Here is a 17,057-nt window from a genome sequence, read left to right on the forward strand (position 1 = left end):
CTCATGATTGTTTAGAGGAATCAAAACTCTTTTTACTCTAAAATAGATTTGCACCTTAAAAATTTTGATTTATCAACATTTGGTAAATAAAAAATAAAAATAGATTTAAACTAGTTTAATGTCTTTTTCAAGTGTGGTTCACCGTCACTTGACCGTTACATCCACGGGTAATAATCCAAGCAGATTCACCCAAAGGGATATATTTGTCGGTTTCTCTGGTCGGGCCTAACTCCAAAGGCGTTGAGAAGATTTGACTCCATAACCTCCCAATTGACAAGGTACTTAGCTACTCTCTCTTAAGAACTAGATCAATTGAAGTATCACTTGAAACTATATATATATATATATATATATATATATATACATAAATTGATTATTCAAATAATATTATTAGTTCATGAAAAATTTTCAGAGAAAATCACATAGAGAATATTTGGTCGACGTGTTGCGAACCAACCACACTAGCTGGTTCGCAACCACACTGGCTAGTTCGCAACACGTCCACACTGGCTGGTTCGCAACACGTCGACCAAACTGGCTGGTTAGCAACATGTCGACCAAATAGTCTTTAAACCACACTCGCTGGTTCGCAATAACCACACTGGTTGGTTTGCAACACGTCCACACTAGCTGGTTCGCAACACGTCGACCAAACTCGCTCGTTTGCAACACGTCGACCAAATATTCTCGATGTGATTTTCTCTGAAAATTTTTCATGAATTAACAAATTATAGATTACAAAAGCTTGAATTCAAATAATTTTAATTAAGAATTATAATTAATAATATTTTTATTTTATTTTTGGGATTCGAGAGTGTCTCTCGAACAATAACAAAAACACATGAAACCCAAGAAAATAAAAACACTTACTCTGAGCCTTTTTGCTCCAGGATCAAAACCAGTAGTAGTTTATTCTCACAAATAAATTCCACTAGCTGATCAAATTGCAGATTCCCCACTCATATTCCCATTCCCAAGTAGTGTGCATGTGACAAAGCAGCAATATACTTTTAAAATACACAAAACACAGCGGATACATGCAGTCCATTGTTTTTGATTTGGCTTGCAGCCGGCTCAGAAAATCACTCCGCTATGAGACTGATGCCATTGAAGAAAATGGCCACGAGGCCTTCGCATTCTTCTTCATATTTCACAGATGCCAAGGAGAAAGGCACCAGCTTCTTAACTCAGAGGTAATGAAAGCAATGCAATCATCAAATGATCGGTTATTGCCACTGTTATTATTAGTTTGTTTCTGAACAGTGTTTTACATCCCATAGCATCCATCTATGTTTGTTTGTGCAGAAAATGGGACGCTGTGGTTGTTGGAGGGGGGCACAATGGTCTCACAGCTGCTGCATACCTGGCCAAATCCGGCCTCCAGGTGGCAGTGCTGGAGAGGCGCCACGTGTTAGGAGGTGCAGCTGTGACAGAAGAATTAATCCCAGGCTTCAAATTCTCCCGAGGGAGTTACTTGCAGAGTCTTCTCCGCCCTTGCATTATACGGTATGACTGTTGCATTGCATGCTAGGGGTACTACGATAAGATTTTTTAATTGCTTTAACTTGGAATGTATGGTAGAAGAACTGGACTTTGGTCAATTGCGTACATTATTCTTTACAATTTGGTGTGGCAAAAGTATGAAAAATAAGTTGAGTGGAGAGCGCAGGTCTGATACCTTTTGGTTATTGCTATTAAAATCGGGGCCTGTATTCAATCTAGAAAACAAGGAACATATCCCATCTTCAAGGATAGGTTCATCTTCAAGGCACAGTCTTGGACAAAATAAGAGCAAGAATCTTTAGGGCAATTAAACTCAGGAATGGTAAGGAGAAATTTGAGTCAGGCATAACAAGCATGTTTTCCTCTTTCGCTTATTAGGGCAATTTATCGATATTATTAGATTGGAGGCCACCTTTAAATTAACTGAGAATGGAAATGGGATCAAATAAGCGTTGTGCTATCCCTCGAAAGTTGAAGTCAGGCCAACCTTTACAGTGAGCGCAGGGGAGCAGGCGTGTATGTTTAATGCACACTATTTAGCACAGGTATTCAAATGATTTTCCTTATGATGAAATAATAGGGTAAAGTTGACACAATCCTGAAACGGAGAGTTTGGACAACTGGTATGATAAAACGAAGCAGATTGCATGTCACATGCATGCCACTTCAACAAAATAAGCAAAAGAATTTACGAGGGCAAATAGTGATTGCTCAACAATTACCATTGGAACTCATTGATGAACTTATGCAACTCACTTAATATGAAAAGTTATCACGTGTCTACAGAACAGAAAAGCGAGGTAGTTCGATAAGAACAAGATCAAAGAATTTTGAGCCATATTCCATAGGGAATGCCACCGTAGGGATCTAGAACATAACCCGTATGCTCTCTATTCGTAGTAGATAGGGTGATACCTTAGGAATGTCCCCTGCTGTCCTTGACTGGCAGGGGATAGCATGGGAATGTGCCTGAAATGTACCCCATAAGAGGGGATGTAAGAATGGTGCTCTATCCAATGGGGTATGACTAAGTTTTTCTTTAACCACACACACATAAAATATTAAATAGATGCTCCCCTACAATTTTAAAACTACTTAGCCCTGCCAGAGTCCTAAGTTTTCGTCAGTAAGTGAGGAGAAGCAAGGTTACCAATAAGTGAAGACTTTGTGAGCAGCAACAACAGATTCTGTGTTTGTGGAATAAATTTTCAACTTGTACCATGTATTGGATTAATTGGCCTAAGGGATGAAGTAGCCTGTCGATCCTCGTAGGCTATAGTCCTCAATAAAGGGGAAAACCCCAAAATACCCAATGTTGGGCAAGTTATGGGGCAGCGGGGAAAAATAGTCCAAAGTGGGGTCTTGGTGTGAACATCACTCAATTAATTAAAGAAAAAATCCCCTCATGAAAATCTATAAATACAAGAGGTTTACAAGCACTTGAGGCATCATTGAATGGGATCGTTGGTATCTGTTTGTCTTTGAACTTGAGGCTCTGAGGGTTTTAAACTTTTAAGACCCCATCTTTCTTCTTGGACTAGCTTCGATGGAGGTGATCCCACACTACCTAGTCACTCTCGTTTATTTTTCTATTGTGTTCTTTGTTTTGGCATCAAGATTTTAATTATTGGAAGGAGTAGCGAATTAATTTTGGGAAGATCTTGGCAAGGCAATACCTAACCCTACTAAAGCTAGACGGGTTCCTTGAGGTCCAGTTATTGGACAGATCAAAATCTTCTTGAGTTTAGTTGTCACGGGTTTCTCTCTCTGTGGAAAAATCAAGACGTCCTGAAGTAGGCCGCGACTCCAAAAGCTAGAATAATATATTTGAGGAATATTAACAAGACAAACAAATCTCTTTTGAGGTGACATCCACCTGAGGCAAGCTACATCCACCTGAGGCAAGCTAATCCGAATCTCTTCCTGAGTTCTGGCGAGTTTTTTTGGGGTCAAATCACCGCAGAATTTTGGACAGACTAAGACTAAGACCCTACGAACCTGCCGTGTGGAAAATAGGAGAATTGTCTGAAGCAGACTACATATCCTGAGGCCGAGGGGCCTAAAGTGTTGTCGTATTTGAGTTGCTGAGGCTAAGCGAGGTCATTTGGAGCACCAATCACAACCCCTAGGGTTTCTGAGGTCCGTCCTATTGTCACCCAAATTGTACATGCATGATGTGACAACGCTCAGGACGAAGGCTGTGACTCTGATCCTGACCCTCTCTATTCTCGTTGTCTTCCAACAACAGGCTATGCGGGGTAGTCCCTATGAAATGTGGAGATGCAAGACTTGTCAACAACCAACAAGCCCGGGAGACACAACTGAATGGCCTAACAACTTGGTTAATTTAGCAAGTTTAGATATTTGTTTAGATTATCTTGAAAGACCATTGCCTTAAGGGAGTCAAAATATTTACCAAGCCACCGGAAGAACATTTGTTACTTAAGGATGCTTCACTATCTTAAGTGAAATGCAACACCTAAAACTAAGTGAAATGCAAAGTCTTGGTTTATTTTAAATTAGATGCCTAGGTAGGTGAATCCTTCCTCTCAACTATTTTGAAGCTAGTCTCTACTGTAGGTTGTGAGAGAGAAACCTAGGGGAAGATAACAAAGGCTATATTAACAATACCTCCCCTAGAGTTTTAACCACCGATGTCTCTGGTGTTGCAGAGACTGTGGCTCTGATGACTACAAGGTCATTGTGTTAACTGCAAAAGAGGGTCTAGGCTTCGCAAGCTGAGTGAGAAAAGTGGTCCTATCTTTCTATCAACCAAGCTTATGCTTGGAGGTAAATTAATTAGTGCAAGACTATCCTAGAATGCAAGTGCAAAATATGAGTGGTTATCTTTAGGTGGAGTTATTAAATGTTTCAAGTACTTAGACAATTTATGATGATATTCAATTTGAAACAATGACATACTTAACAATGTGTAATGACAATATTTACCAAAAGAAAGTTCTTAATAAACCGAATGCATGGCGCCAAAAAATGTTGCCGAGATCACAATAGACAATTACTCATGAAATGACAATAAACAAGTCCATTGTTTTTAACACAACTAGCAACTTCCAAGCTTACTTAGATTATAACAATATAATGCCAGTGTGCCAATTAGATACAAAAGAGAAAAATTGAATTCCTTATTAACACAATTAAATTTCTTCAATATTTCTCTTATTCCAATTATGATTAGACAAGTGCTTTAAGAGTAACTTGGATAGATTATGAATACAAGAAGTGGTTATTCCACAATAATAATGAAGAGAAATGTATTCACTTGTCCAATAACCAATGATAGCAATGACAAACTAGACGTATTCTCTTAGAAACAATGTCACAATAATACCAACTATCAATGAGGAAAAGAGAGCATTAATCCACAATGTTATTTTAAGCCAGTCTTATCAAACAATTGCCAATTTAACTATCCCTTTTAGAGCACTTGTATGCAAATTGCAAAGATGCCAAAAGATGAATGCAAAATGTTGATGCAAAAGATGACAAGATGCTAATGAACCCTTGACCAAATTCTAAGCCCAAATCACTTCAACAATGAATGCTCATGAATTAGATTTGTTTCTTAGTTAACTTTAGGGCCTCTAATGCAATTTATTACTGCTATAACCTTATATTCAGCGGTCTGCAAATTTATATCAGACATGCAAATTTATATACCAACACTTAGAAGATGATGCAAGATGTCAAGAATGAGCTAGAAAATCAAAGCAAGAGACCTTCCAATGACTGCCAATTAGTTTTGCGACCACTTGTAAGCTATAGATCAGACTTTTAACATTCAGATCAAACCTTAAAAGAGCATATATCAGACCTATATCAACTCAGAAAATTAATGATTCAGTCCTCCAAAAAGCCAACAAGGTGCCAAACAATTAATGCCAAATGAGTGCCAATGAACTTACAATGAAGTTGAGTGATTATTTAATGATCTTTTGTCACTTTTAATGTTTTTTATGAGTGTTATGGGACTGAATAAATGGCTGTAGCAAAACAGAGAAGAAAATGAGGGATAGAGAAGCAAACCAAGTGGCCAAAGGGCCTAGTTGAGGGCTAGAAGGCTTGGTGATGACTTCCACTTCCTGCAACCACAATGTTAGCAAGAAAATCACTGCAACATAAGATGTTAGTCCACTAAAACAATGCAAAAATCAAAGATGACTGGAAAGGTACTAAGGAAAGGCTACAAGGCTAGGAAAACCCCAACACTAGAGCTAGAAAAGGCCAATGAGGGACTACAAGGCCAAAGATAAGCCTTGGGTAAAGGGACCAAGGCTCAAAATGCCTGCGCTAAGGGAAAGAAGCCCACAAGGGCTGACGTCAAGCCCTAGAAGGCTGATGCAGGGCAAGGGAAGGCCCTAAATGGGGCCGTGACATAAGGAGAAGGCCCTTTAGGGCTTGCAACAATGGCACGAAGGGAGGCCAAGGGCTTGGAGAGGCAGCCCAAGGTTGCGGCTAAGCAAGAGAGGAGGCTGAGGGCTATTGGAGGCTGCCCAAGGCCTGCGACACCCTTGAAAGAGCCTCCAAGGGGCCACAGAGGAGAGAAAGAGGAGGGTTGAGGAGAAAGGAAGGGACTGCAACACCCTTGGGAGGCCAAAAGAAGGCAGCCGCAAGGATAAGGAGCCCTCTTGGGCTCACGACTAGGATAAAAGAGCAAACAGCTAGGCTTAAAGGCCTCAAAAAAATTTGAAAAACCCTTGCAAAACCACAAAAACCTTAGAAAATGGCTTGCTTGCGTGGCCATTGAGCTTGGAGGGTAGCTAGAGGGTAGATCTTGCCTTCCTAGGCCTAGAACTACCTCAAAACCCCGGCTAGACGACTTCACAGAAATTCAATCTCCTTTGTAGCTTGAAAAATCACCTACATAAATGAATCAAAAGAATTCCAAAACCCCAAATATATACAAAATATTCAAAACCCCAAATACCAAAGTGCTACAAAATAACACAAGGGTTAGAAAATAAGTTACAAATATTTACAAATGTACAATATTTACAAAATAAAATATTAGCTCTCATTAGCAAATAAATTCTTTGTTGCCTAAGATCAAATAATTTTTTTTGAGATTTTTAAATAAACTGCATTGATGAATAATTTCGAAAGATAGACCGGCCAAAGCCCTTCTGCAAAATAATTTACCACAATGAAAGCTTAGAGCCCAAACAAGGTTGGCTCTTCCCCACAGTTTGTGAACTTGGAGCCCAAGGGCCAGCATATCTGTAAATCTCTATAAATTTTGTAATGAACAAGGTTCGTATATGCAATAGAATACTTAGAATATCTGGTATATAAGAATGTCCATCACGGAACAGATAATATATTATATAAGAATATTCTAATACAAGTGAGATGATTACAAATGAGGATGAGGGTCTGCTTATATACCATAGGCAAGTGCCCCTTTGTGAACGGTCATGTTCTTAGGGACATACCTCTTCATTAACTAATTACTAATTAATCATTACTTATATTTACATTATTTATATCTATATTTTATTCATAACATTGCCTTCCTCTTCAAAATGCGTCGTTCTCAAAGCTTATTGATGAAAGGGTTGGTTTCGTCTCTAGTTTCGAATATCTTCTCATCTCAAAACTTTCATCTTCATTGATACAAGATGATATGATCTTCTGGGTGATAAACAAAATTGTCAGACTGAGAATGGATCTGACCATCCTGGATTAATCTTTTGTGGAATTTTCCAATCACTGGAAATTTGTAATGAATCGTTATCATAGGACTGGATTCTGCAAACTTCAACATTCCTTGGAACATAAGTTTGTTGTTTATGTTATGAGTGATATTGGTACATAGATTGATTGAAAAATACGCTCTCGTGATTCGAATGTCGATAATAAGTTCTCATGTTTTGACTTTCCCTTATCATGCATGTGGCAATTTTCTGATTTACTTCAGGACCCAGGTACTGGTGTTGTTGAATTGGTTACAAAATCTTCACTAGGAGTTTCCATCATTTGAACTGCAACCTCTGAGTACGTCCTCACTTCAATTCGATTTGGATTTGTCTGAACTGTGAGATTAATGGGTTCTATGTTTGTTCCCTTTTCTTCGCCTTGGACTGTTACGTCTAAAGACTTCGATACTTCTTTCGTGAGTGGTTCTTCTAACTTGCTTTTTAATGATTTCTTATCATCCTTAAGTTTCATAATTTGAGTGAGTAGACTTTGATTATGGTTTCTCAGACGTAAGAGTTCTTTGGTTTCTGATCCATCAACCTTATTTTCAATGTTTTGACTTTTAAGCTTCTCATCTTTTAGATATCTGATTTGTCCTAATAACCTTTAATTTAGGTCTTTTAAGCGCAAATTCTCTTCTTCCTTCTCTGATATAATCTCGTTGAATTTCTTCTCGACACATATCTTGTCTTCTTCTAATTTTTTCTTTCTTTCCTTGGACTTCTTGATGTTTGCAAGTAATTTTTGGCTATGGTCCCTTAGACGCAAAATTTCCTCGTCTTTTTCTATTAATTTTTCTTTCATTTTTGCAAGTTGTTCCTTTCATTCTGTCATTTGCATCAGTACATCAGCTTGACATTCTTCCGCATTGAATAATTTTCCACATGTTAGACAGTATAATTCACAACTTTTATGAATCCATGGATATTCAATGTATGTTATACAAAATGTACATTTCGTCCAAAATAATGATTGTTGTGTGGAACTCATCTTTTGGTCTTTTCTTGAATTCTTTTCTCAAATCACTTTCATAATACTTATAATCATTTTTTTTAATATAACCTTTTTGTTTTTTTCCCCTCTTAATTCCCTTTTTACTTGAGTGCTTACCTTTTGGTTAAAAAAATCTACCTTTCCCTTTTAAAAAATACCTCTTCGATATTTATTTATTTAAATAATCCCTTGCACTTTGTACTTCAAATTCTCTTATATATATATATTACAATTTATAATCTCCTTTTATATATCTATATATAAAATGTCTTTTCGTAACTTTGGATTAAATTTTTCTTTTAATCTTTAACTTTACATAAGATAATTTCAGCACACGTTGACTTTTTTTCCGCAATTATTATATGAACTTGTCTATTTCTATATAGTCTTTTCCCTAAAAAACAAATTCATTTATTTCCTTAATTTATCCTCTTGACATCTTTTCAAAATTCTCTCCAAAAGCGAGATTCACACTATAGTTCAATTATGATATTTTAAATGTTAAATACTTTAATGGTTTGTTGCGGTACAGATGTGGTAGATATGTAGGCAGCTGCCAAATAGGGTTGTGGTCAATGGAAGGTCGATCAACGAAGATAGGCTGTAGGGTCAATGAGAAGGCGGATTGATGGTGGTTGCTCCAGTCGAGTGGCAACGGTTGTGGCTATCTATGTTGCTGTAGTGACGACTAGCTGGTCACATGGGCGGCGACAGGGACAGGTGAAAGGGGCGAAAATGGTGAGCTCGGTTAGTGGCAGAGGCAGATTTGTAGGTGTCGTTGGGGTATAACAGAACTGTGTGGCGGGGATGCCCGTAGTAGCGACAATGGTGCCTGGTGGATGTATACACAAATAAATTGATGCCAAAATTCGGTGGTGGTTGAGAGTGGCCGACTGCTGCTAGAGGAGTGGCAGCGTATGACGATCGATCAGTTAGTGGCTGGTTGTTTTTTTGGTTGTGGCTCTGCGGTGAAGCCCACTGTGGCGTCGATCTGTTGTGTGGTCGATTAGCAGGTGACATGCTGGTTGGTGGCCTGTTGTGGTTGAACGGAAACATCAGTGGCGGCTTATGGCTCTTGGTCAGCTTATACACTTTTTATATTTATTTTTCATTATATAATTTTTTGTATATATGTATTTTTTTTAAATATTGTTTTTCTAATAAATTTTTTTTCCACTGATATTTTATTTTTTAATTTCTTTTTTTATATAAATATATATATGTTTTTTTTTATAATTTGGGTTTTTTTAATATATTTTGTTATACTATACTCTTTTTTGCTTTTTTTTTAAAATGTATACTTGATTTTTTTCTTCTTGTTCTTTTTTTAATCTCTCCTTTTTTTTTTAATATATGCACCTTTTCTTTTTTTGGGGTTAAATGGCGAAGGACCTGACAGTAAAATGGAGAATCTTCAAACTATATAGTGAAATGCTTCAATTGCGATGACAACAACGTTGATGAAGATTGATGGCCAAAGACTCAATCAGACTGACTCTGTGCAGTAGTTGAACAACCAGAGGATTGAATAACTCTGATACCATTGTAACGAACAAGGTTTGTATATGCAATAGAATACTCAAAAGATTTGGTATATAAGAATGCCCATCATGGAGCAGATAATATATTATATAAGAATATTTGAATACAAGTGAGATGATTACAAATGAGGATGAGGGTCTACTTATATACCGTAGGCAGATGTCCCTTTGTGAATGGTCATGTCCTTAGGGACATAACTCTTCATTAACTAATTACTAATTAATTATTATTATTTATATCTATATTTTATTCATAACAAATTCTCAAAATAAACTGTTAATTCACATAGTGAATCAGATCACCTAAGATAACTCATACCAATAGAATGTTCTTATCACCGACAAATGAAATAACAGTTAAAAATTATTTAGCACAATATAGGATAAACACATAGCTAACACATACCACAGATCAACAGATAGAAGAACACCATGAATTGAACCCCAAAGTCTTTCTATTATGATAAAAAATGTTTCCAGTAGAGTAGCAACTCAGTACAAGCATTACAAAATTACCTCATCCAAAGATGTGAAATAGAAGCTCAATAGCTTCTTTATATAGAGAAACCCCTCCAAGTGGAAAATAACGGCTAGTTGGCTTGATCCTCGTCAAAATAATCTCGACCGTCGAAAATAACTTGATCATCTTTTAATCTCCACCATTGAATTTTTATTTTTGAGGAAAATTCGAATTTCTCTTAAAAACCATTTTTAATTAATCCAAAAATTAATATTTTGGATTAATTTCCTAAAAAAATTGACTTTGACTTAACCACCAAGGTCCAAGGGCTCAAATTTTCTTAAAATATCATTTTTTACCTTACTTCCAAAATTTGCATTCTTTTTGACCCACGAATTTTTATTTTTTCCATTTGGAGAGAAATTAATTTCTTTATAATTATTTTTTGGCTCAAAATTAATTAATTTTTTGGCTTAGGATTTTTATTTAATTTTGCCAAAAAAATTAATTAATTGACTCTAGAGGGGATTAATAATTTTTCCACCCTCAAATATTTTAGCCATGGTTTCTGATTGCTAGGGACCATGCACTAAAATATTTTTTACATCAAATATTACAATTAATTCGACCCTTAAAAGGGGATTATGCAACAGAATATGATCTAGTATGAAACCAAGCGTTCTTATAATAAAATAATTTAGCCAAGGTTTCTGATTGCGAGGGGCCATGCACTAGAAATTCCTAAACGCACTTTTACAATATGTAGGAATTTACAGGGTAAGTTCCTCAGAAAGAATACCAAAAGGACACCGCTCACAACCAGATCTCAAATCAATACACCAGTATTTTTGACGTGGTTAAAACCCTCAAAGTGCAAGGAGGGAAACAGTCCACGGCCTGTCCCAACGTGGGTACTACAGGCAATTTATTAATCAAAGAATGAAAATTTACATAAGCTTCTCTCATGCACGGATTACCCGAACAATGACCCTCCATGCGCTTTAAATAGAACTCATGGACCAATCGGGTGTCAAGCCACGGATCAAGTGTCGGTAATACCGAGGTGAGAGTGAACCGTCGGATCACTACATATCGTGACCGTCGGATTGTAAGTTACAAAATGTACAACGGTAAAGAAACACACTTTACCTAACTCTAACCTAACTCTATACTAGACCAAGTTGAACTTAACTATATCCTATGTGTCGGAATATCCTAACATCCCCCCTTAAGAACAACTTGGGATAGGATTGAAGGATTTACAAATATGACACAATAGGAGAAGGAAGGAGGCACTAGAGCCTATCCCCCCTTAGTGACAACTTCCTGAACTCCAAGCATATATCGAAGTTTAGTGAACTTCGCCTCTGTGAGAGCCTTTGTGAAGATGTCTGCAACCTGATCATCTGTTGGACAATATTGCACTTCAAGAACATGGTCATGAATGAGCTTTCTGATGAAGTGCATGTGTAGTTCAATGTGTTTGCTGCGCTGATGCTGAACTGGATCTTTGCATAGCTGAATGGCACTTTGATTATCACACCAAAGTGTGGTTGGATGCTGCTGCTCAAAGCCAAACTCTGATAGGATCTGACGAAGCCACAAGGCTTCCTTACTAGCTTCCACGGCACCACGATACTCTGCTTCTGCTGATGAAAGAGAAATGGCAGCCTGTTTCTTACAAGCCCATGTAATAGGTCCTGAACCAAGAGTGAAGACATAACCGGCAGTAGACTTCCGATCATCAGGGTCACCAGCCCAATCAGAATCAGTGAAACCAACTAACAGAGGAGCTGCTTTGGCACTGTAATGAATCCCAAACTGTACTGTACCTCGAACATAACGAAGTATTCTTTTAGCTGCTTTCTAATGACTTTCACGGGGGTTTTGCATAAAACGAGCAACAAGGCCAACAGCAAAGGAAAGATCAGGACGAGTATGGGTTAAATACAAGAGTTTTCCGACAAGTTGACGGTATAAGGTAGCATCAACTTCAGGAGAAGTACAAGAGACTGAAAGTTTGACTCCAGACTGAAAGGGAGAAGGGGCTGGCTTACAGTCTTCCATGTGAAAATGACGAAGAATATCACAAGCATACTTGGACTGGGAAAGGAAAATACCCTCCTGGGATTGCAAGACTTGAAGACCGAGAAAATAGTGTAAGTGTCCTAAGTATGTCATTTCAAATTTCTTTTTAAGGCTGGTCTTCACATGGTTTATAAGGTTGGGATCACTACCAGTAAGAATAAGATCATCAACATAAAGAACAAGGATGATAAGAGAGTTGCCCACTTTCTTGGTGTAGACAGTATTGTCAGAATGACACCTAGAAAAGCCAGATTCTAAAAGAAAGCTATCCATTTTGGCATACCAAGCCCGAGGAGCTTGCTTGAGGCCATAAAGGGATTTCTTAAGTCGACAAACAAGGCTGGAGTCTGTTTGTATGAAGCCAATGGGTTGTTCCATATAGATTTCTTCCTGCAAGTCCCCATGCAAGAAGGCAGATTTAACATCCATCTGATGGACTTCCCATTTTAAAGAGGCAGCAAGGGAAAGAACAAGGCGGATAGAGTTCATTTTGGCAACAGGGGAGAAGGTTTCAGTGTAGTCAATGCCTTCAACCTGTGAAAAACCCTTAGCAACGAGACGAGCTTTATGTTTATCAACTTTCCCATCTGGTCCATACTTGGTTCTGTAAACCCATTTACATCTAACAAGTTTGCGTCCCTTTGGTAGAGGAACAAGATCCCATGTATCATTTGTCATCAATGAATGATATTCTTCATTCATAGCTGCTTCCCAATGTGGATGGCCTGAAGCTTCTGCAAAAGTGTTAGGATCATGATTTACTGGAGCTTGAGCCAGTAAAGAAGAGGCTCTTTCAAACTGAGAACGTGTACGTCGCTGATCTGTAGGATCTCCTGCAAGATCACCTGCTGCATCCCGAGTAGCACGGACCCATCGTGGAAGTTGAGGATCCTGAGAAGGTGGGGGAGGATTATCATCCTCGCTTTCATCATCTGAAGAAGAAATGTTTTCAAAAGTAGAAGAGATAGGAAGAGGTGGCACATCCGCCGGACTAGGCTCGCAGGCCGATTTATTTTCATCAAACTTTACATCTCTTCTAATGATAACATTTTTGGACTTAAATGGAATAAGTCTATAACCTTTTACATCTTCAGAATATCTAACAAAAGTACATTTCTCACTCTTAGGTTCTAAAGCTTTATGCTTTTCATCTAGAATATGGGCCCATGCTTCACTTCCAAACACACGAAAGTGACTTACATCTGGTTTAATGGAACTCCAAGCTTCTTCTGGAGTGATATTCTCTAGAACCTTAGTAGGAGTGCGATTGATTATATAATTTGCACAATTAATTGCTTCGGCCCAAAAACTAAGACTGAGTCCTTTAGATTGCAGCATACAATTAGCCATTTCCTTTAAGGTGCGATTTTTCCTTTCAGCTACACCATTTTGTTGTGGAGTGTATGGAACAGTATGTTGCATTTGAATTCCATTTTCGGTGCAAAAGTTGATGAATGTGTTTTTAACATATTCTCCACCATTATCAGTTCTTAGCTTAAGAATTTGATGTCCAGATTGTTTTTCAACAAAGGCTTTGAAGGCCAAAAAAGTGTTAAATACTTCGCTCTTGAGTTTTAAGAAGTATACCCAAGTGCGTCTGGAGAAATCATCAATGAAAGTTAAGAAGTACTTGCAGCCAGAGAATGAAACAACAGGAAGAGGACCACATAAATCACTGTGCACAAGCTGTAAAGGGGCTGAGGCGTGCCAAGAGGCACGTTTGTCAAAACTGTCCCGATGATGTTTTCCGAGTACACATCCGGAACAAACACCATCTCTGCAAGATACCATAGGAAGACCTGTCACCATATTTTCTTTACATAGATGCTGAAGGGAGCGATAGTTTAAGTGACCAAATCGCTCATGCCAAAGTTTGCTCACTTCATCATTATGAGCAACAAATACTGAGGGAAGATTTGATGACCCAAAGTTGTGAAACTTATACAACCTTTTGGAATCATCAGCAAGACTAGTAGCTAGAATCTGTTTAGGATCTTTTAGATCCTTGATTACAACATCATGAGGTGAAAATTCAACAATTTTACCTTCACCTGAATGAGTTATCTGATAGACAGATAGAAGGTTGCAGGATAAGGTTGGAACACATAATACATCATTAAACTGACCATTGTCTAGATGAACAGTTCCAGTCCCTACAACATTAAGGGATCTATCATCACCAATATATATATTTTTGGTGTTACAATCATTTAAAGAAGAAAACATGGCTTGGTTTTTGGCCATGTGACAAGAGGCTCCAGAATCAATGAGCCACTCATGAGAATGAGAAGAAGAAGAAGATACATTTAATGCATAACCAGACTGAGATGATTGATAATGACATGCAGAAAGTGCCATTCCGGAAGTTGAAGTTGAAGTAGGCTCCACATGGATGTTATGTTTCTTCATTGCAGCTTCCAAGGCTTCCATCTTCTTAAAGCATTTAGATTCTAAGTGGCCATCTCGATTACAAAAGTTACAATGTCTATCAGTCTTCTTCCATTTGTTTCTATTGGTCTTATCATTTTGCTGAAATGATCTTTCATTTTGAGGCTGAGATGGTTTAGGACCATTCTTTTGAGGATATGACTTCTTAGGATTCTTTGAATTTGGTTGCTGCTGGGCGGCTAACGCTTTCGTGGAAGAGTTTCCAAGATTAAGAAGACCAAGGTGTAAGAGTTTTTCTTGTTCTCTTATTAAGGAATCACAAAAGGAGTCAAAGGAAGGGGCCTTGTAGTCTTGTCCTTGACAAATGAAAGCTTCTCTTGTAGAATGGAAAGTGGAAACAAATACAGAGTAGGCTGGTCCCAACTTAGTAAGGATGGAATAAATAAGGTTACCATCGTCTTTCTTAACTTTAACACCTTCCAGGAGATATCTAAGGTTCTTGAATTTGGACAAGAAATCTTCAATGCAAGAAAAATTATTAGGATCCAAAGTAAGCAGCTCATTTTCAAGTTGATGGGCTATAATTTCATTTTTAATCCCAAAAACTTTAGCAAGTTTTTCTAATGCTTCATGAGGAGTCTCAAGTTCTGCAATGTGGAATCTAAGATCAGGAGAAATAGACATCCCTATCAAACCACGTGCTTGATCTTGTCTATTTTCCCATTTTGCCGCCTTGTCTTCATCTTTTGGTTTCTTCTCTTGGTCTGTGGCTATTCTGAAGAGACCTTTACTTCTAAGTAAATCTTCGATGTAGGCTACCCATTGGAAGTAGTTAGTGCTGTCAAGAATGACTTGGCATGGGCTTTCCATTTTTAAAAAAACTGAAGCTGAAGATGCTGAAAGTAGGTGTTCCAATGGATAGATCTCGAAAAAATAGGCGGTTTTAAAAAAAACGGCTCTGAAAAAGGCTTCCGGATGAAGAAGTTATGGCTTTTTGAAAAATAATTGTTGAAGTTGCCGGCAAAGTGCGCGAATGTGCGGGAATGAAAAAAAATCCGCCCCCACAAAATGGAGACTTGAACCCAAGACCTCTACTCTCTTAAAATAGCTTTGAACCAATTGATCTATACAAAAAATTTGAGAGAGAGAGAGAGAGAGAGAGAGAGAGAGAGAGAGGGGCCTTGATTTGCGTGCTTGCCTCGAGAAACCTCTTTTTCCCTACAAAACACAAAACACAAAACCCAACACGAATATGCAAAGAAAAACGAACCTTGCGGCTCGAAGTTAGCTTTAGCCAAAAAACTAGAAATTTAAAAAAAAAATCTCAAAGTTAGCTTTAGCCGAAAAACTAAATATTTTTCTCAATGTTTCTGATTTTCCGAGATCACACTAAGGTGCAGGGAAAAGAGCATACGCATGAGAAAAATCCTTCCTTTCTGTTTCTGATTTGCCCAGATTGCACAGAGTCGCAGGGCAAAGAGCATACGCAGAAATGAAAGGTATAGATCCGGTTAAAAAAAAAGGCTAAATAAACCGAAACCGAAATAAGCAGAGAGAAAATAACAGTAAACTGCAAAAAAAACACTGTATACCTCCCGATCTGAAAAATGACGTAGCTAGGGCTACCGGAAACCTTTTCGCGTGAAACGAAAGGGGTTCCTCACTGGAACAGATGCTCCGAACGCAACAGAGCAGTCCTCTCGGCCCGAAAGCAGTCAGAAACAGCAGATCTAGGAAACGACAGCCGCATGCAGTTCTACCGGCTTCAGATTTGGATCACCAACGGATGCGGCCCTCAAATAGCTCTGATACCATGTAGGAATTTACAGGGTAAGTTCCTCAGAAAGAATACCAAAAGGACATCGCTCACAACCAGATCTCAAATCAATACACCAGTATTTTTGACGTGGTTAAAACCCTCAAAGTGCAAGGAGGGAAACAGTCCACGGCCTGTCCCAACGTGGGTACTACAGGCAATTTATTAATCAAAGAATGAAAATTTACATAAGCTTCTCTCATGCACGGATTACCCGAACAATGACCCTCCATGCGCTTTAAATAGAACTCATGGACCAATCGGGTGTCAAGCCACGGATCAAGTGTCGGTAATATCGAGGTGAGAGTGAACCGTCGGATCACTACATATCGTGACCGTCGGATTGTAAGTTACAAAATGTACAACGGTAAAGAAACACACTTTACCTAACTCTAACCTAACTCTATACTAGACCAAGTTGAACTTAACTATATCCTATGTGTCGGAATATCCTAACACAATAGACTCAATAAACACAAGGACTCACCTAAGACCTTGTCAATGAATTCCATTCTAGCTTTGGGGTTTAAGCTGGAAGAAAAACTCTGTCAAT

The 17,057-nt window shown here is 38.2% G+C and overlaps 1 protein-coding gene across 3 annotated transcripts in view; it reads left to right on the forward strand.

The window, feature by feature from the left end:
• Positions 1–874: 874 nt before the first annotated feature.
• The window catches only part of LOC149257456 (FAD/NAD(P)-binding oxidoreductase family protein), a 398,477-nt gene continuing 382,294 nt past the window's right edge, over positions 875–17,057 (forward strand). For 2 of the 3 annotated variants that reach the window (XM_089414320.1, XM_089414317.1), the window contains exons 1-2: positions 876–1,193; positions 1,306–1,506. In XM_089414320.1, coding sequence (XP_089270446.1) covers positions 1,093–1,193; positions 1,306–1,506 — 302 coding nt within the window. In that variant the 5' untranslated portion in view covers positions 876–1,092. Of the gene's footprint in view, positions 1,194–1,305; positions 1,507–17,057 lie in introns of all 3 variants that reach the window. The other variant, XM_089414323.1, reaches the window with a different exon arrangement.

The sequence above is a fragment of the Pinus tabuliformis genome, chromosome 6, assembly GCF_031772625.1.
Source record: "Pinus tabuliformis cultivar Carrire ecotype Pingquan chromosome 6, CPIR1, whole genome shotgun sequence".
NCBI lineage: Eukaryota > Viridiplantae > Streptophyta > Pinopsida > Pinales > Pinaceae > Pinus > Pinus tabuliformis.